At 37.6% G+C, this 22,262-nt stretch overlaps 1 protein-coding gene across 3 annotated transcripts in view; it reads right to left on the reverse strand.

Moving 5' to 3' along the window:
* Window positions 1–22,262, reverse strand: part of GRM5 (glutamate metabotropic receptor 5) — a gene marked incomplete at both ends in the record, with an annotated part of 228,678 nt that overhangs the window by 111,701 nt on the left and 94,715 nt on the right. For all 3 annotated transcript variants that reach the window (XM_079545734.1, XM_079545733.1, XM_079545732.1), the window contains one exon: window positions 17,025–17,274. In XM_079545734.1, coding sequence (XP_079401860.1) covers window positions 17,025–17,274 — 250 coding nt within the window. The remainder of the gene's footprint in view (window positions 1–17,024; window positions 17,275–22,262) is intronic.

The following is a 22,262-nucleotide window of genomic DNA, read 5'->3' on the forward strand; positions in this document are numbered from 1 at the left end:
AATTAAGGGAAGCTTTCACTTTTCTCTAAGGCAACTTTTTCATCCAGTAGAAGCTCATGATGATCTGATGATCTGGTCCACTGTCACAATATTTACTTTTGTTTCTTAACATCATCTCTCTACTGTACCTTCTCCGCTTCATTTTTCCTTTGCATCCACCTTCGTATTGCTAGCATTCTTCTCACTGTATGATTTGTTATCTGTCTTCCAATGTAATATACTGTATCTTCCTTCATTTTTAGATGCTGTCTTTTTCTAGTTTTTCTCCATTAAGTCTGCTTTTCTTCATAGCATATTTATCCTTCAATATCACACAACTACCTATCATTATTCAGAGAATGAATAGCATCAATTTAATTTGCCCATATACTGGCATGTAGCATCTGATCTCCCCTTTACATTTATCATTGATTTCTCCTCATGGTTTTTGAGAAGAAAAAGAAAATTGAAGTGCTATTTCATTAAACTTTTACATATCCTGTTAGCTTTTTTCTGCCTAGCTGAATTCACATTTTCAGGTTTGTGCATAATCCAGATAAAGTAATAGGAATATTCTTTCTGGCTACTCTGAACAAGATTTTACAAGTGATTTCAACTACATTGTCATAATTATTTCTAGCATGAGGAACAAAGCCCCAAATGTGACACTTCTTGCAAATCGAAGACAACCAAAACTGTTTGACTGGACATTTTCAAGGGGATAAGGAAAGAAGAATGCCTTTGGGTTCTTTCATAGTTAGAGAAAATGTCACATACGTAACAAATCTCAAATGTTATTTTATTCATTATTGATTACAAACGCCAACATGTCTTTTGAGAAATGCATAGCCATGAAAGAGCATTGCTATAGACCTTCCATGTGAGTTGGAAAAAATGAACTGGGCAATTGTCATGTAGATGACTGTGAGCTCCTCTCTTTGCATTTGAAGTACAGTCCAGGTTCAGATCATTAGAGCAACACTGAACTTGAATGAATACAACCTTAGATTCCATCTTAAGTAAACTGGAGTTGGAAATTTAACTGTATGGTATGTATGACCTATGACTTAATTTAAAACAGTGCAATTGGTAATTTGGCAATAGAATTTCCAGATATTAAGGAATTGAAGTTCAGAATGCATTTGGATTAATGCATGAAAATACATTTTCTCTTTATTAAAGGTGTTTGAAATTTTGAAGGTTATTCAGAACATCCAGTTTTGGAGTCTACCATTAGGTGATTAAGCTAATTGACTGTTTTCCTTATACAAACAATGGAGGAGATGATTTATAGCAAGAGCCACATATCTCCATTCCAAATGTTGAATAAACAGCAGGAGCACTACTTGTTCTATCATCTATACTTACTGGTTCATACTTGTCTTGAAAGTTCACTCAGGGATCACTTTTTTGTTGCTGTTGTTGTTGTTTTTTTTTTCTTCTCCCTGAAGAGGACTAGATTATAGAATCATAGAATTACAGAATCATAGAATCACAGAACGGTTTGGGTTGGAAGAGTCCTCTAAGATCACCTAGTTTCAACCCCCTGCTATAGGCAGGGACACCTCCCTCTAGACCAGGTTGCTCACAGCCCCATCCAGCCTGGCCTTGAATGCTTTCAGGGAAGGAGCATCCACAATCTCTCTGGGCAACCTGTTCCAACCTGTGTATACCCACACAGTAAAGAATTTATTCCTAATATCTAGTCTAAATCTCCTCTCTTTTAGTTTAAAGCCATTTCCCCTTGTCCTGTCACTACCTGCCTTTGTAAAATGTCCCTTCCCAGATTTCCTGTAGGTGCCATTCAGGTACCAGAAGGCCGCTATAAGGTCTCCTTGGAGCCTTCTCTTCTCTACGCTGAAGAGCCTCGCTCTCAGCCTGTCTTCATAAGGGAGATGCTCCAGCCCTCTGATCATCTTCATGGCCCTCCTCTAGACCCTCTCCAACAACACACTGCCCTCCTTGTGTTGGAATTGAAATGGAAATCTTAATTTTATCTTGACTAAAAAAATATATTCATTTCAGTGCTGATGAACTTTTGTGTCAAACACAGAGGATGAGATGGCACTATCCTGCCTGAAGCCCAGTACTGAAGTCTCTCTCCTGTCCCAGCATATCAGACATGGTCTCCAAAATGAAAAGATAACACCATGCATATGAGAAAAATGCTTGTTTGATTCAAGGAATGGGATAGCAGAGCACGTAAGAATCTTACGTAGTTAGCATCCAGCAACATTTCCTTCTTTATTAACTTCTCAGTACATCTGCAAAATAAACAGCCCAAATGTTTCAGTTCAGAACAAACGTGCTTCATTTTCCTCACAATGATACATCATGTTTGAATGAAGCAGTCTGGTATTTTTAACCCACTGACTCTTATTTATTGGGTTTTTCAGCCTACTTCTCAGCTTCTGTGTTGTTAGCTCCTTGGCGTGTCAGCAATTCAGCTGCAGTAACAAAATGCACAATTTTAAAGGGCTTGTTTTTAAATTAGTGTCATCATCAGATATTCATTCATAAATTGCTTATTTAACATCTGACATAGATTTCTATGAAAATTCTCAATTACTTTGCTTATTGTTTGCACAGGACAGAAGAGTCATCAGGAAGATGATGCACATAATCAAGGGAAAAGTGTCGAAAGTGAGAAAAAGATATACATGACATGTGTATGAGTCAAGTACCCAAGGATAAAATAGTTATGTGGATTATAAAATGAAAAAAATCACTTTTACAACTGTTAGAGCTAATGATTTGGCTATTCCAATGAAACTTTCCCTGGGATTCGCAGTCTGGGGCCTTTCTGAATGTAGAATTTCTCTTCTTTCATCAAAAGTTTAAAATATCACTGCTTCCCAACCAGAAAACAAGTTCAGTATTTACACCACAGGCTCTGATACATCCACATCTGTACTGCAGTGTGAAAAGCTTAATTTTACATTTTCTGATTTCATTCAAATGATATTGGAAAGATATTTCAATCAAAAGTTTCTTCCTGAAAACGTAACCATGGAACTCTGCACTTTTCAAGTAGCTTTCAATATTTTGCAAAGAGATCAGAACAGAACTAGGAAGAAGTCAAAACCCAACAAAATGAAGAAGCACATTCTTACAGTCACTTTTTACTTTCATCATATCAGGTTTTGCCTGTGCTATTTTTTCATTCTAGAAGGTCTTAATCTGTTACTGAAAGTGACCCTCCATGGTCAGTGCATAGAAATCACTTAGGATGGTTAAAAGACTCCATAAATGGAGAGTCAGGTATTTTCTTTGGACTACAACTCTGAAGTACTGCCTCAGTTCCTAATAGTATCTTACTAAATCCCATGGGTCTTTTAACAATGATTGTAATGAGTGAAATGGAAGATTCTCATGCACACACACAGAAAAAGAATTTCCTTTGAGGGAGTTACAGTAATATTTAGATACATTATGTTTTTCATAGAAACATCAATCCTTGCACAATAAATGTAAGCTTATTGATGTTAGTGACCTCCTGCGGTCTTCTTGAGGTAACATGTCAGTCTTTTAGGTTTACAAACCACTGGTTGAAAACTGTACATGTTCATGTAACCAGTTCATGCTGGTTACTCTACAATCCCACAGCATGTTGATGCTCTGACTAAAGGTGTGTAATCAACATCAGCAGACTGATTTAATAACTCACTTGCACTAATGAATCTATTATATTGTAATATATAATGTTTTCATTCTTTCTTTTCTCACTTCAGCTTACATTTGTTCCAGATCCTCAGAACCATCAAATTGCACAGCCGAAATTGAGTAATAAGTCTTTTCACTATGGAAAAAAGAGATTAAGGGAATATCCAGCTTTTTTATTACCTCTATGAAATGTTTGAAAAGGATGGTTCAGGTTCACTCTATAAATAGAGGGATTGACATCCATTCTTCATATCCTTGTCCCCTACTGAGAGTATGCAATAAACTCTGGGTTAATATTTCTGAGCAGAAAGCTGGCTGGAGACGAAACAACAGAAACCCGCAGCCCAGCTGTTAAGAAAAATCTGGCATCAAACAATGTGAATAGCTAGCATGTTCAAAAATAGTGACTTAAATTTTATTGAACACTGACAGAGCTTTCAAAGTTCAGCACTTTTTTATAATATTGAAATTGAAATGTGAATTAATGTATGACAAATTCCTCCTACACTGTAATAATCTGCCACAGGATTTTAATGCATAGCACATAGTTACTCTCTCAGGTATGTCATGTAACAAAATACAAGCTGAATGATGTAAAATCTGTGACTGTGACATAAACAGGAAATTTTCATTTCAGAAAACTAGTTTTAAATAGTGAGGCACTGAGGGAGGAAAATAAAGTGATTCTGTTAGTTTGGAACGTGTTTAATTCTAGATGAAAATAATTCAAGGATCCAGAGAAATTTCCTCAATCACTGCTAACCAAAGTACATAACTTTCTTTAAATACAGAAGAAAAGATTTTATTAAGATACTTATTTCAATTCAATTGATTTATTCGATAACCATATCCAGTAGGATACAAAATTCAATTTAGAAAACCATTACTGCATCTTAGTTAAATACTAAAGAATGTTGGGGGGTTTTCTCTAAGGTCTAATAACAAGATAGCCAATTAAGATGTTAATCCTGAAATAGCAGACAAATTGTGCTGTAAAATTAGCTCTGAGTTTTGCAATTATTTATGTGATGAGTAGCTGAGAAGGGTCTCTCATTCAATTGACTGATTCATCATTTCCTCCTGAGTGCTCAAATTTTCCATGTTTTTTAAGCACATGAAAGAGCATTCACCTGCAAAAGGCTAAGACAGATTCAATGGAAACAGAGTACAGTATCAATTATTAATATAAATTTAGGACTTAGGATTCTCAGACACAAACTGGGAGTCTGGGGTGGTACAAGCACAGGGCACACAAACTCCTCAAACATAAAATCAGACACTAAAGAAAAGAATCATAAAAAGGCACTCAAAGGTAGGAGAATCCAAATAAATAATATAACAAGGAAGCATGACAGTTGATGTTCCTGTGGGGTCTCCTGCTATAGAAATATTCAAGACCTGTCTGGATGCCTACCTGTGCAACCTATTGTAGGCACCTGCTTTAGCAGGGGGGTTGGATTTGATGATGTCACTAAGCTGTGGGTTACAGTTAACACGCCAGAGGGATGGGATGACATCCAGAAGGACATAGACAGTTTTCAGTAGTGAGCCCAGGAGAACCTCGTGATGCTCAAGTAATCCAAGTGCAAGGTCTTTCACCTGGATCGAGGCAACCCTGAATAACAACACAAGCTGGGGGATGAAAGGACTGAGCACAACCCTGCTGTGAGAATCCTTCTTTGTTTTTTGGCTCAAAGCTTGCTTCCTGAGGTATTTCTTGTGATAAGACTCTGAGTGATTTGTTGAGGAGGCAACTAATGGGTGCTAACCGTGTGACAATGGATATCGCTTTGGGAACATTTGAAAGCCCCTTCCTCCAGAGCTGCTTGCTCTATAGAAGAGCAGATGAGAGTGCTCAGGAGTGTTCACTGGCGGAAGATCTGGCCTGTAACTAAACAGCTCCAGCTAGGTGTGGGAAAAATGGGGAACGATACCATCGTGTTCTGTGAGAAACAGGATGCAGATGGGCATCCCTGCTCCCTCTTATCTGCTGGCAAGGCCCGGAAGATGGGAACAAAGGAGTTTCTGCTGAGATCCCAGAGCCAGAAGCTGCCACTCAAAGAGAGCTGATTCAACCACTTTGGATTTGAGCTGTCACTCCAAAGACAGCTGACTAGACCACTTTGAAAGCATTGAAAAGAGGCCATCATCGCCATGGTCATCGTCGTCGTCAACAGAACAATGCCCGACGACCCACCACTACTGAAGATCAAAGACTGAACTACGAACCAGCTGGATCCATGGTGGTGACTATGTCCCTCTTGCTTCCTATAAAGACTCCTTGCTTCTTCTTTTCTATCTTTTCTATCGCCCTCCTTCCCTTCCCATTACCCTAATTCATAATAGTGTCCGCCCTCCCCTTCCCCGTTTCCCTGATTAAGATTTGTAATAAACTGGTCGGACCAACATTTGAACCATTGTTTCTTAATCTCACGCCGGGTATATAGATGATAAAAGAACCTCCTCTCCCTCCTATAAATTGGAGCAAGACACCTGCCAAGAAAGACCTGGGGGTACTGGTGAATGGCAAGCAGAACATGAGTCAGTGATGTGTCCTTGCAGCTCAGAAAGCCAGCTGTATTCTGAGAAGTATACACAGAGATTTCAAGGAGGATTAGTTGTCAGTAGGAAGCATACCCCAGCTGTAATGGCCTGCCATGGCAAAAAGATCTTTGCAAAATTTATTTATCTCCCTGAAATACTCACTGACAGAAAGTAAATTCATAAACATTACTTACAACTATGCCTCATGATTTGGCACAGAATAAGTTTAGCAGTTCATATGAAATGAATTTCTCTCTAGGGTGAAAAAAATCAACAATAACAAACAAAACAAAAACCTCACACTTAAAAAAAAAAAAAAAAGTTAACTGATATTGCTTACAGCTGCTACGATGTGAAAGCTCATTAGGGTAGGGATGAGAACTACATTCCCAATGTGATACAGCCATAATGAAATGAATCAAATCACAAGAAACGAGGGCAATCCCCACAAAACAACAAAACGAAGCAATCAAAAATACCGCCTCAAGTATAAAGACAAAATTTTCTAGCCCTGAAGTTTTTAAATTCTCATACTGAAATAATTTAATCTGCATAATTCTTGGAAGCTTTTTGAGTGGAGGATTTGTTTTTTCTTGCAGCACTTTTAATAACACAGATTATTGGAGCTGTGAATTTTTCCTATAAAAGTTATTTTCTATCAAAACTAAATCTGTTATTTTTTTCAAATTTAATATTTTTAAGGAAAATTGTTGATAATGAAGTTTCAAAAACAATTACATTGCAATTTCATTAATGAAATTTAATCTATTTTTTTTCAATAAAACATGTTTTCAACACTTCAGATCAAATTTCCTTGTACATGACCACTGATACAGATTGTACAAATGAAAAAGAGATGAGATAACTTGGACTACTTTTATAAAATTTGCTTCCAGAAAAGAGCAGTTCAAAGAATATCCTTGCAGATAATCTACAAAAGTCTGGAATAAATTTTAAAAGGTCACCCACTTTCTTTTGATATTAAGTAGTCACTGCTATAAGCATATTAAGTGTTAGAGATTGTTGATTCTGCTTAAAGTGCCCTGGCTGGCACAGCTAAAGCCCAGATGGAATTGTTTAACAAAAACATTTTCTTTTTTGAACATGATGGTTGGACTGGATCATCTTGTAGGTCTTTTCCAACCTTGGTGATTCTATAATTCTATGACTAAGTTCTTACTCTTGACCAGACTCCCATGATAGACCCCACTTTTAATGAGCAGATGTTCTTTAAATCTGTATCTGAGGAACCATCTGTCCATTCACTTGAAGGTCAGCAATACCTCTGTTTTCCCCAAAGGACCCCATATACCGTCTTGATAAAAGAGAAAGGGATAAATGTCAAGGGTTATCTTCCCTAATTCTCAGCACATAATTGTTTGGATGTATTAATCCCAAATTCAATTATCTGGAAACAGCAGAAGACAATTCATACCTAAAATCTGGTTCACCCTGTGTACCTACTGTGTCATTCCATTGTCTAAGTGAGTTCAGGCACGTTCAGTTCTTAAGTGAGATCAATCCCGCTCCTCTCCATCAGTGTTGTAAGTGTCCAGATATAAACCAATTTGAATTAATAATGACATTGTGATGCAAATTTGTAACTCTTATTCTGAAGAGAAATAGGCCTTTTTCTCTCATACGCATGATTTAAAGGTCAGAGAAAGCCCATCTCAGAGCAAGAACTTTTTCTAAGAAACATTCTGAGCTTATGATGACCTTCCCTCATTGAGAAAATCAACATTCAAGGGGAAATGGTTTCAAGCTCAGGGAGGGTAGATTTAGGTTACATATAAGGAAAAAAGTCCTTTGCAGTGAAAGTGGTGAGGCACTGGAACAGATTGCCCAGAGATGTGGTTGAAGCTCCATTCATGGAGACTTTCAAGGTGAGGCTGGATCAGGCCCTGGGCAACCTGATCGAACTGTTGGTGTCCCTGTTCATTGCAGGGGACTTGGACTAGATGGTCCTCAGAGGTGCCTTCCAACTCTAAGGATTCTATGATTCTATGATTATCCCGATCATGACAAGATTCCTGGGTACCTTAGAGTAGTGATCAGGAACAAATAAAATAGTTTCCACTGGTGAGTCAGAAACTGTATTTCTAGGGATATATAGCTGTCTGGATTTTCTGACTGAATGACTGTAGCTGAACAAAACTCAAGATCCTGGCTATCTGCTGCTGTGGTTCCCAGGGTGCTTCTTTAGCCCCGTTGTTTTCAAATGAAAAAGAGGAATTAATGCTTTGTGGAGGATGAATCATTTAGTCCAGCTACAAAAGCACAACCGCAATGGAACATCAAACTGCCACTAACCTTGTGGCTGCCAGATGAAACTGGCACAGGAAGTCCAATGTAGCATGGACTATCAGGGAGATTACTAGAAAACTCTAATTACCTTTACCTAAGCACTTGTACTGGGAGATTCCCCCATGACAAAGAGTTACGGAGGAGCAAGTAGTAATTAGATTCCTGATAGAGCAATTGCTGCATAAGCAATTAAGCAATTACTATGGCTATAAAATACTAGTTATATTGTATATAGTTTGCTCCAAAAGTAATGCTTCCTACTTATTTCTATGGAAACTATAACATACAAAAAGCACAATAACCCTGTTTGATAGAGCAAATTCTCAGCTGCTAAATACCCTTTTCCAACATAGTCAACATTGTTACCTACACATTTTTTGCCAGCGCTGAACAGGAGCACACATGCCATACTTGTAAATATTTGCACAGTTGTCAGAAACGTGGCTTGTCTTTGATGGAGGTGATCCACTGTCACTGTCACCACTGCTGAAATACACCACTCACCACCTAACTGTGCTTGCATCCGCTGTTTAGTCTCCAGAAATGTTCAGCAAGTGTCAATGAACATCAATAGGTGCAATTTTTTCTGCTTGGAGGAATTCAATTCTGTGCTTCACACACCTTTCCATGTCAGATGTTTCAGATTGCCCCTCTGCTGCCATCTGTCACACAGCAACAAAATGCAATGGAATATCGGTGGGAAAATTCAGCAGTTACTGCCATGCCGTCAACATCTGTCTCTGATATAATGGGCCAACATAGCAAAATAGAAAGCGTTACTTTTGCACCATTCTTCACATTAAACATGGGGAAAAAAAAGAAAAAAAAAAAAAAAAAAAAGCCTTAGATCAAAATTTCTAAAACTTTTAGGTAAAAGATGACAACTTCAGCAGCAATGTAGTTGTAAGTCTTTGATATTTATTTTTCCCAAAATAAAAACATCAGTGTCTTCATTATTATCTGTCCATTTCAAATAATTAGTTATTGATAAAACCAGACAAACTTCCTGCAGTCAGACTTTTTGCTTCTGGACGTTCATACAGGAGTTTCCAGATGTTTGTATAAATATCTGTGTTCACACCAAGTCACTAAGTAACAAATTTTAGTATCTTTCTTCTGGGTAATCCCCCTTCAGATCTTTATTATCTCTATGGCTAACATTAAGCCATGTGTTTCGTGGCAGTCATCCTCCCCTAGATATTGATCTGACAATGTATTAAAATTTAATTTTCATCATGAGAGAAATGGTCAGTTAAAACCAGGTTTTGGATGGTAACGTGCACTTTTATTATCCAAACAGCTTCCAAATGAAGCACATATTTCTCTATAAAATGCAAATCAGTTTAGTCAACCCCTGAACCCTTTTAACCCATGAGATTTCAGAAAATATTTAGAAAAAATAATAATAATACTTTTGGTTTAGAATACAGGAAATACAAGGAGTGGTTTTCCTTTTGGTGCCCACTGGTAGGGATACATTAAAAATCAGCTCAGGCAATCATGTTTTAAAAGTGTCAGCATCCAAGATTGATCTTGATTTGTGCATATCAAACAGCTTACTAGTTAAAATGCATTAATCATCATGCATTTTCTAAGAGAAAGATAACTTTCTTATAACAATTCAGCTAGTCTCCGTGTCCTTCATCGATACAAGTCAACGTGAATAAAAGTTGAACTATATGATCCCACAGTGAGTATAGATTTCATTTTATTATATTTGGCTTCTTATTCAAAATGCTGTTTAATCTACACTTTATTATAGTGTTTATAATTAAAGTAAAAGGATCAACGTAGTATGGGTTGAGTCTTTTTTCTTGAAACAGATCATGGCCCTTTTATCTACTCTTCCTGAAAGCAGTATCTTCTTGCCAAGATTTACAGTGTCTTTTCAAGGCTGCAGTGAACTGAATTCTACCAGAATGATGATTAGGGAATTTTGGTATTTCATCCACGTTACCAGTCGCCTTCAGCCTTAACCTCTGGAGACACAACGGCTCCTCTAAAAACTATCAATTCAGCCATAGTGAGGGGGAAATGCATTGCTTTGTGTGCCACTTTGTCATTTTATGTAATGGAGTGATAGAAAAATGAATTACACCACCAGTTCACAAATCAGAAGCTTTCATTACTTCTAGTAAAATTCTTCCATAGTCACTCAGTACTATTATCAAGATGAGTTCCTCCACATAAATCTCTGCCACATGGGTAGTATTTTTGTATACAGGTCTTTAGAGTATTTTAAGTACTCCTATGTCGTATCAGATGTAGATGTACAGAAAGCCTCTCTCTGCCTTTGTAATTCCTATTCTACCCTTGTAACTGAAATATGTAATTTATATAACAACTGTAAAGATGAAACAACTGAATGAATACCCTTCTGGTGACGTCCTTTTCTTTATCTGCCACACACTCTTCTCCTGTTTATCTATATAAAGACTTTCTGAGGGACACAGAAATTAAGACTTGAATAGAAATGATGGCAGATTTGCTGGGAGAAGAGAATGTTCCTGGACCATGTGATTTGGAACAGATCATGAGATGATAAGATGGAGCTACCAAATACTGAGTTTTCCCCTCTCATGGACAACTTTGGGTACCAGATTGTGGTCTGTGTATATACAGTGAGCAGGTGTGCAGATTCTGGGATGATTCAGATAAAATCAGGGGAAAAAAAATAAAAGGAAAAAAAGAAAAACAAACAAAACAAAGCAAAAAACACCACTGCTACAGGCAACAAACAAAAAAAGAAAAAAAACAGCAGCCATACCTACAGAATATAAAGAAGAGCGATTATAAAGTAAATAAATTTTAAACCCTAATCAGTGCCTCTCAACAAACACAATCTTTTTTGTTGTTTGAACAAACATGTACTGAGCATTTAATGGAGATCATTTTAGGCTCACTTAACCTCATTATTCAAAAATCTATAGCTCTTCTACAGATCAGAAAATCTGAAGGACAGTAATAGCTTTCATCCTGTTCAGAATATCTTCAGATCTTTCTAGGAATATATCCTGGAACACAGTTTCAGCTTTAGATTTAATGTTTTAAATGGTTAGTTTTATCACATAACCAACACCAAATAATGGAATAAGCACTCTGGAATTTAAGCTCTGAATTTACGTTCATCCTTTGATTTCCTATTTTTGAGAAGAAAACTTCTAATCTTTTCTGAGGTTTAAACAGAAAATGTTTCCATTGTTCCAGGATTATTTTTAGTTTCTTTTCTTAAACTTGAAAGAGGATCTTTCATCCTCAAAATGGGCTCACTTCAGAAAACTCAGTGAGCATTTCCTATCATTCTTAGAAGACATTTAGAAAGAGCAATTCTCAGTGATCCACCCTTAGGTTTTCCCCTTTCTGAGTTTTAATGTTTTTGGATAGAGCAGGATTTTAAAATCAAAGTTAAAACCAGAAGCATGCACCCACGAATGGGTACAATTTCCCAACAAAGCCAGTGACTAGATTTCACACAAGACTGCATATAAAGGTCTATTGTCAATGTGAAACTGTCTTTGAGATCACCTCACCATCTCTTTTTAGACTCAGGAAGTCACCTCATTAATTTACCCTTTTGCCCATGAGAATAAAACCTTTTAAAGTGCTTCAGAGTTCTTTGTCTCCTCTTCATCTCTGTTTTTCCCCCATGTCTGATTTCTACGGGTAGAGTAAAAGTCTCATCCCATACTGTGAAAAGTGTTTTCCTTTCATAAGGAATCTTTTCAAAGCAGATTAAGAATAAGCATAAGTCTTTGTACAGATAAATAGTAGTCTTAGAAAGTCAGGAAAATAACTGCTTCCTTTGTTCACATGGATAGGATAAGAAGTAATTGGATTAAAATAATAATAAAAAAAAGTTTAAAAATTTCTTTACTTCTTTTCAGAAAGAGGGGTGAGGTATTAGAACAGACTGGGAAGTGATAGAGTTATCAGCCTTGGAGTGACATGATATAGAGTGGTCACAAGCATGGATTGATTGTCAGACTAGATGATCTTTGTGGTCTTTCCAACCTTAATGATTCTATGCTTCCATGATTCCATGAAAATAATAAGTCAGAGATTAGTAAAAATTAAAGGAGCAATTAAGCACAGTTGCCTGAGGAGTCTGTGGGATTTTTCTCTTTGAAAGATTTTAATTAGATACATCCAAAAATAGAACAAGCATGAATTAGGTAGAATGATCCTGCTTTCAGAATGACATTCTGATATTCCAGCCAGTGCCATTTTCTATGGCACAACTCTGTACAACAGTTTTGGCTGTAAAAACTGCCTTTTCTAGATTGTCAACATCAGTCTTAGATCAGATTCTTCCAGAAGTAAATAATTGAATAGGACAGATGAATGCAATGCAGTGTGTGATCAGTTATTTAATGAGAAGAAGGATGGATTTCTTTCCAGTGCCAACCAATAATTTTTGTTTCCTACTGAGCAAGAATGCCTACTGAGCCACACTGAAGTACTGTCTCTTTATGGCACATAACAAATGACTAAAAGAAATTGGGTCATTGGAGTGTGAAAGGCAACATAGGTGTGTAGTAAAATAGAGGCTCTATCTTGAGATGCTCACTATCTCAAGCAGCCACAAAAGTCACAGAGGAAGTCCAAAGACATAGAAATGCAATGAGATATGAAATCAAATGACCTTTGAGATCCTTTTCAACCCAGGCCATTCTATGATTCTGTGATTCTATGATTCTATGATTCTATGATTCTATGATTCTATGACTAAAATTTTTATCCGAACTTCTGTTTTACTAACAGCACTGCATTGCATGCACAAGGGCTTTCTTTTCTGAGACACTACCTTTGACTTAGATTTTTTACCTACAGGTTTGTCAAAGATTTACGAATCCACTGGATGAACTTCACTCCATCCTGGTTTGTTGTCACTTTTTGCCAGTCATTTGCTATTAGCCATTTCCAGAAGCCATACGCTGGTTTGGTGGACGTTTGATCTGATCTCATACAGCTATGTTTATTTTCTGATGTTAGATTTTCAGATGTCTAGGACCTGTATTTCCTCTCAGAGACATATGCATCTCTTACTGACATAAGTAGAAGATGTGCTCACTTGCCCATGGATTAACAAGGAAATTCTCTGATTATTGCCTGACAACACATACGTATTTGAACATATATGCAAACAAATCATCCCGGGGAATATAGAGCATTCCTGCAAGGGCAAAATGAAGACTTTGTTTCAAACATTCTCTGAGCTTCCCTCCATCCAAATTAGAGCTTGCTTACGTCTGTATTAGTAACTGTGAAATTGGACACAGGACAAGGAATTGGACATTGGACGCAGTAAGATGCAGTATTTATTGGAACTAGTCAACAAAAATGAATTTAAAACAGTGAGAAGAAAATAAGAAAAATAAGGTAGACTAACTTATTTTCAGTGCAAATATTTGCATCATCTCTCTATATATAATCCTCAAGCCCTAGCTTATGGTGTTCTTACTTTAGCCTTCTGTTGTTCATATTAGAAAAAGAAAAGGATTCTCCAAACATCTTTGACCAGCAACTCTACTGCTTCCATCTCCTGCTGGAGACTGCTATTGCTCAATTTGAGGGCCACTGAGCCACAGGGAGGCCAAGTACAGGGAATCCACAGAGTTTCTTTTCCAAACTAAGTCATTCTCTAGTCTTCAATAGCTCTGGCTAAACATACTTTGGATGTAGAAGGTAAAACAGCTTTTCACTTCCTCAGTCTTTTATTGCTTCTGTAGAAAACAAACCGTTGTTTTAATTTGAGTGACAAGGAAGGCTCTGAATTAAAGGTGCTAATTACAGGGCATTTAATTAATAGCTATAATATGATTCTTTCTTGGGCTACAATCCGATGCCTGAAGAATAGAGATCAGGTAAATGAGTGGGCAGCAGGCAGCTGTGTCACAGGCATCAGCATTCAGGTGAGGCTATAGCAGGCTTCTCAAAAATCCCTCAAAGGGGTTGCATGATTGTACACTGAAAATATTATCTTAACTGCTTATTTTATCCCCACAGAAGAAATCTGAACACGTATACCATGTTTAGCTTCCACATTCTTGCCAAAGACACAGTGCAAAATATCCTAGATGGAAGAGTTCTGGCAGATTTATTTTTCCCTGAAGCAGTGGAAATAGCCAAAAATGAAATTAGAGCATATTAAGGTCTGCAAAATTTCATTTCCTCATTTATCTTACAATATCTTCTCAATTTCTCAAGTTTGGATTTGTACAAACACAGAAAAAGGCATGTTAACTACAGCACTCACCCACAACACTAGTCTAGTCTAAATCTATCCTCTCCTGGTTTGTCCTCTTCCATTTCCCCTTGTCCTGTTGCTACCTGCCCTTATATAACATCCTATCTATGACAAGTTGACAGATTAAATGTCCACATTACTTATAATGGAATTAAGAGGGCCCTATTTTTCTTCATTAACTATAGATGTGGATAGTGCACATGAATTTGTCTAAACTGTAGACATAAAAATATACTTACATGAATCTCACCCTGAGAACACTTGCTTCTTTTTGGTCAGGCCAAAAAAGGGAAGAAAAGGGAACAAGATATCCATGGAAGAGACTTCAGAGAAAGTGCATTTGCAAAGGAAAGCAGCCATAGTGCCATAAGACAGAGAAATAAGTAAGAAATGCATCTCAATTTGGCAAAAAAAAATAAAATTAAAAAAAAAAAATCCAAAGCTTGTGCCAAAGAGAAAATATAGAGGTAGTAGTCTTAGCAATACAGCTTTCAAGCCTGCTGAGAAAAGCTGCATTCCTTACATGCTGTCCTGAGGATCTTATCAGGATATCTTGCTTCACAGATACTGTTTTATTCCTGTTCCCGTTCTGTTCATACTTGACACAGCATCAGACCATCCTTGTAATAATGCACCTGAAGAGCAGCAGGCAACTTTAGCTAGCTCCTGGTATGCTTTATTTTGTGGTCAAAATACCATTTTTCTAATCTCTTTTGGGGTCCAGTTGTTTATTTAGAATATGTGGTAATTTTGTGGTAAAGTCCCAGTAGGTAGACATTAAGGTATTTTACTTCTTTGACAATTACATGGACTTTTCTTACTGTTCAACACGGTGGAAGGAAGGGATGCCATACAGAGGCACCTTGACAGGCTGGGTGGCTAGGTGGGCCTGGGTGAACCTGATGAGGTTCAACACAGCAAAGTGCAGAGTTTTGCACTTGGGCCGGAGGAATCCCAGGCATCCATACAGACTGGAAGGAGCGGTCCTTGAGAGCAGCCCTGCTGAGAAGGACCTGGGGGTCCTGATAGATGAAAAACTTAATATGAGCCAGCAGGGTGCTTTTGCAGCTCAGAAGGCAAATGGTATGCTGGGTTCCATCAGAAGAGGGGTGGCCAGCAGGGACAGGGAGGTGATTGTCCCCCTCACTCTGCTCTTGTGAGGCCCCATCTGGAGTACTGTGTCCAGGTCTGGAGTCCCCAGTACAAGAAAGACGGAGAGGTGTTGGAGAAGGTCCAGAGGAGAGCCACAAAGATGATTAGGGGACTGGAGCACCTCCCCTATGAAGACAGGCTGAGGGAGCTGGGCTTGTTCAGCCTGGAGAAAAGAAGGCTGTGGGGTGACCTCATTGCAGCCTTTCAGTACCTAAAGGGAGCCTACAAACAGGAGGGGAATCAACTCTTTGAAAGGGTAGATAAGAGGAGGACAAGGGGAAATGGTTTGAAACTGAGGGAAGGGAGATTTAGGTTGGATGTCAGGGGGAAATTCTTTACAGAGAGAGTGGTGAGGCGCTGGAACAGGCTGCCCAGAGAGATTGTGGATGCCCTGTTCATCCCTGGAGGTGTTAAAGGCCAGATTGGATGGGGCCCTGGGCAGCCTGGTCTAGTATTAAATGTGGAGGTTGGTGGCCCTGCATGTGGCAGAGGGGTTGGAGATTCATGATCCTTGAGGTCCCTTCCAACCCAGGCCATTCTGTGATTCTGTGATTCTGTGGTTCACCTACTGGGTGAACATATCTGAGCATTTTTCTTTCTCCCCATAGACATCAGTGAAGGAACCTCTGGTACCACTGAAACCCATGTAAGAAGTTTCACCTATTTCTTGCCTTTAGTTCAGTAGGGACAGATCAGTACATTGGCTGAAAAAAAGGAAGAAAAGGATATAGATATTAACCTCTTCTTTTTGGAGGTACCTATTTCACATCTATCCAAAAGCCACATCAGCAGTTCTTAACACTACTTGAATGAGGTTGCATACTTACGTTATGCATTTTAAACTGCTATAAATAAAGGGAATGATACAAACCAAATGACTGTGTGTGCGCTTTCCCTCTCATAATGATCTTATTAGAACTGGCCAGATTTATGTTTGCATGGACGTCATGGCAATAAAATGTTTCTTTGTACAATATGTGCCACTGCAACACAACTGACATTACTTTCTGCCTTTTAGACAGTGCATGTCTAGAAGAGATCATGAGTGTGGGCTTTACATATGCATCACTGAACTGTCTTTCATTTTGCCCTTCTCTGATGAGATGGGCTTTAATTGTGCAGCATTACTCACCTTCCCAGCAGCAAAAATTCTCCAGCAAGTCCCAGGCGCCTCATAGCCATTAAGAGCCCTCTCACAGTCATGCCTTCACAGAAACAGGCAACCACTCTTGCCTTGGGCAGGTGGCTCCGAAGCTTCCGCAGTAACTTGTCAAAGCTCTGCTCGCCAGCATTGCTGTAGATCTTGTAGGAATGTGCAATGCAGATCCCTTCCTTGGCCGCCATATCTTTGAATGCTTCCATTCCACTTTCACCATAGTTTCCTACATGCAAACAGAAATGTTTATGAATACTTTGAAATTTGCAGTAGCTTTTATTTCTTTGGGAACAGCAAATATTTTAAAGAGTACATAATATATCTGCACAGGGATCTCTGTATCCATCTTACGAAAATAACATCAACTCTTCAATTTATTCATCCATTTTTCAAGCCAAGATCAACAAAATTTCCTAAGAAACCTGACTTTTATTTAGCAATCTTCTCTGTTGAAAACAAAAGCTGTTAATTATCTCAATAAATGTATCTGTTCAAAATGTCTACAGCAAAGTATATATAAATTAAGCATTGATTTCTGATTCTCTTAAGTTGACTTAATGTGGTCAGTTGCTCTGGAGCTTACTTCAAAATATCTAAAAATAAATGTTTGGGATATATTCTTAGGTGTAATTTTTTTGAATGTAAACAAAACAAAAAAATAATTAATAACAACACAAGTTTGTTCATAATGAAATCTGAACACAACGACATTCTTTACCAGGCCTGTTGAAAAAACACAATGCTTAAACAGTGGATGTACTGATCCCACTTACTATCACACTGACCAGGACTGTCTTCCTGGTTCCGTGTGCTCCTCCATCTGGCTTTCTAAATCTGCTTCTTGTCTAATTTAAATCAGAAGTAATTAGAGACAGAAACTCTTCTTCTCCAAAGTACTGTCTTAACTTCAGAGTACTATTCCACAAAAACACAGTCAATATGTTAATAAGACTGAATGAGCTTGTTAGAGCAATGCCTTTGCAATGAACTGCTGATCTTTTGCTTCTGTTTGTGTGCAGATAGAAGACTCTGTGAGGAAAAATATTTTTTCAGCATAGATAACAGCATGTAAGACAATAGTGAAAATATATGCGAAGTAGTGAGAGTCATAAAACAGGATTTGAACTCTTACTGTCCTCATCTGTTTTTGTGACTTTGGACATTGGATCACTCAGCCAGCCCATATAGGAAATTGCTTCTATTGGTAGATGGTTGGACTGGATGATCTTAGAGGCCTTTTCTGATCTTGGTGATTCTATGATTCAGTTATTCTATTGCTTTTAGATTTTAGAGCCTGTATTAAGTTCCAGTATATGAACACAAAAGACTCTATTTCAACTTCAAAGATCATCTGAATAACCAAAAGAGACAGAGTGGAAGAAAGGAAATATTGCAAAAACTTCATGTCACATCAGAAACGAATCACTGAGATCTTGATGCTGGCAACTCAAATGCAGCTCGCCCTGTGTGATAAGCGCCAATTTTCATTTTCCTCCCAGTTGTGACAAGGTCTGATGGAAAATCCATTACTTTGCAAATTGTGTGTGGATTTTTAAACTCTCTTGTAGCAGTGCTTCTTGGGAGTTGTAAATCAGACACTCAGTGCTTTCTCATGTGCCAGGCTCATAGGGCAAAAATTTCCTGTGGTGTATCAGCATCAAGTGATTCCCATGAGATGCTGAGGGAGTTCAGCTGGAGTTCAAAAACGTGGAGTCTCATGAAAGACTTATTACAGCCTCAAAAGACAGTCTGGAGGAAAAATAGGGGTCAGTCACAAAGAACTTCCACAGACCCTGAGGCCATCTAAACTTGACAGTTTGACAAGAAATAAAGTTTATTTAGAGTTATTACTTTGCTTAAAGTTATTCTTATTTAGTCAGTCTGGATCAAAATTAAATGTTTTGTTTCACTTTCCCTAACAGAGAAAAGTTGTACCAAGTTTTGCTGCAGAGTATGGATGTTTGAGGAAAAAAACTGAATTCATAATATATCTCAAAGAAATAGAAATTCTGAAAACTTCATTTACTATCAAGAAATTGTCAGTGAAAAATTCCTGACTTACAGAGCTTGATCTCTTCAGTGTTCCAAACACTGAACTCTTTGAAAATGTTATAAACATCCAAAACTGTTACCCCAAAGCTTGCTATAAAGCTAAGAACAGGCTTAATTACAGTACTGAAAAAGTAGTAGGTCTTGTGATGAGCACAGAATCAATTGAGCAGGAATGAATTAGATACTGAAAGGTCACTTTCACATCTCCCCTAAGCCTTCTCTTCTCCAGGCTGAAAAACCTCAACACTTCATAAAACATATTAATTCTTTTCATGCCTTTTCCATTACACAAATACTATCATCTCATCGTTTATCAGGGAGGTTTTGTGAAACCATACAGAAATCAGTGTCTCACCAAAAATGAGAGAAAACATGCTGAACTACAAAGGCCAGTTAAAAAAGTGAGACTTAACATTTGGAACAAGTGCATCCCAGCACTCTGAATCTGCAAGTGAGTTTTCCAACTGGGAAAACTATAGCTGGCTGAACTCAAGAGAGATATGATGGAAACAGAAAGCCATATTTTTTTCTTCAAGATATTCATACAAACACACCAGTGGAGATTTTGTCATGATCATTTCTGATTAAACACTACTTCTTTAATTATTCATAGTGAATTCCCCTGTTTTGCTAGAGGTTTGATGAGTTATGTATGTTTAATTTGAGTAATACTTTGGGGATAATGAATACTTCTTGATGGATAAAGGAATAATTCTCTATTAAATTCCTTTGCATTACACATTACAGTTAATTTCTTCTGAGCGATCTTTCAGTGGAAAACTTATATGTGTACAAAGGTGCACATATAGCACCGGGAGTGGAAAACTAGGAAAAGTATAGTATATCATTTCCTCTAGAATGAGATGAGGTTCACAGTGGAGAGCATTTCCTTTCTGTGTGGAACTGGGTTTCTCATAGATATTTGATTCTTGGAATATAATTTTTATTTTTCCATAATAGAAAATTGCCCACACTGACACAGGAAGAACAAATTTCCACCACCAGGGTAGTTCCCTGTCTTTAGCAAGTTCTAGGAGTCAAGGAGAAATATTTTTGGGCTTACACATATGTCTGGCCAAGGCACAGATCTGTGTTGAGAAGAGCAATTTTTTAGTTTCACTTCTAAGTGAAAATCTGGAACCAGTGCAACACCTTCTGTGAGTTCCCTGTGACAGAAGTTGCCTACAACCTGGCAGTCTTGCCATGAAGCTATTCTATTTCTACTTATAAACTTAATGAAAATTCCTAAGAAAAAATTTGAACAGAAGGAAGGATTGATCTACTGCTATTTGTCTAATTCCAATTCATCAGAAAAAGCTTCCACAAACAATAAAAGCTAGAACTGATGTACGGTCAGTTTATAGTCCTCCACCACCAAATTCCATCTCTGTTTCAGTGTTAGGAAAGCTGCGTCCTTATATTGTACTGGTGTCCATCTCATCTTGAAAGCTTGTGGCATAATCAGAGCTGCTAGATACTGGTGAACTTTTTGGAAATACGTTACTGTACTCATAGCAACAATGGGCAGCTGCGTTCTTATACCAGCCTGAATCCTGTATGTTGCCTACCTGAATGTCTGGTATTAATCCACATTCAAAAACTGCTCTCACATGTTTCTGCATGTTTTAAATAAACAAGCAATCAAAAAAAAAAAATAAAATAAAATAAAAACCATTGATTACATCAGCATCAGCAATGCTTATCCCTGCTTCCAAGTTGTAAATTTGTTCCAAACTGAGCCGGGTCTCCCAGTCTATAGTCTAATTGCAGCAATCTGTTAGTTCCACTTTCAGTGATTCAATACTAGAAAGAAGCTATTAAGAAGCTTAACAAGGACAGATTGTGCTTTTTTCCAGATGAGGGTTAATATAGTACAGTGCATAATAATACTTCAATCTGATAGAACAGGGTCAGGAAAACTGCCGGTTGCTCTTGCTGCTCCTCCTGCCCAGCAATTGAGCCAATTGAACCATCTGAACATAACTACGTTACCCAGCAAAAAAAGCAAGGTTTTAAACCTAAAAATAATTTTTAAAAGTATGCTGGGATTTCTTTATGGAATACAGAATGGCTTTTTTTCCTTGTTGGCTTATCTATAATAGTTTGCTGCATGTACATACTGTTATCAGATTATTTTTGGGCTTATAAGAGACGTTAATTGAACCAGCCTTTATGGAAGATTTAGTAAGTAAAATTGCTTCAAGACATGAAGTTCACCGTAAAAATTCAGAAAGTCAAAGAATAGCAGCCTCAAGAAATTGAAGGTATACATTATACTATTCATTAACTAGAAATAAGCCTATCAATCACAGAGAAATACTTCCAAAATTTTAATAGTGAAGAGTAAAACACAGAATAATATTTTATTCTGGATCAGAACCATGGGAAAAAAAAAAAAAAAAAGTCAACTTAAAATTCTCAGTAGATATTTTGCAATCAATACAGAGGATAGAGGATATAAACCTTCAGGTTTTTTTGTGTAGTGGTTCTTTTTTTTTTTTTTTTTTCTTTAATTTTTAATTTGCTCTTATTACATCAACAGGATGAACTTCACCAGAAATGCCAAAAAAAAATCTAAGTAGGTATAATTTTGAAAATACATGTGGGAGTAATTGAAGATATTTATGAAAGGCAACATGTTCACGGATTATCAAGATGATCTTCCTGAGAGGTAATGTGTAGTATTGTCTCCCAGATTGTGATGTTAGAAGCCTCTCTGACTGCTACACCTGAAATTAATCATGGCAAAACACAAGTAGTATCTACTCACTACCCCCTCTTAACGCAAATCTGTCCTGTTATATGCAATTAGCTTTTACATATGAGAAGTTTTTTTCTTTCTTCCTTTGGCAGAAGGCTGGATAGGGCTTTGAGCAACCTGGTCTAGAGGGAGGTGTCCCTGCCAAAAGCAGGGTTGCTGGAACTAGATGATCTTAAGGTCTCTTCCAACTCAAAACATTCTATGATTCTGTAAGATTGGTTTGTTGCACCCCATGAAGGGCCAAATGACTATGTCAATAGAAGATTTTTGCAATGAAATGACTGCATGAGCGATGCAACCAGCTAATTTTGATTGGACTTGAAGAGTTATCAGACAGCTATAAAGCAGCAAAGGCATGGCATGTGGCAAAAATTCTCCATGATTCATTTAAGAAAGATACC

The sequence above is a fragment of the Tetrao urogallus genome (assembly GCF_951394365.1).
Source record: "Tetrao urogallus genome assembly, chromosome: 1".
Taxonomy (NCBI): Eukaryota; Metazoa; Chordata; class Aves; order Galliformes; family Phasianidae; genus Tetrao; species Tetrao urogallus.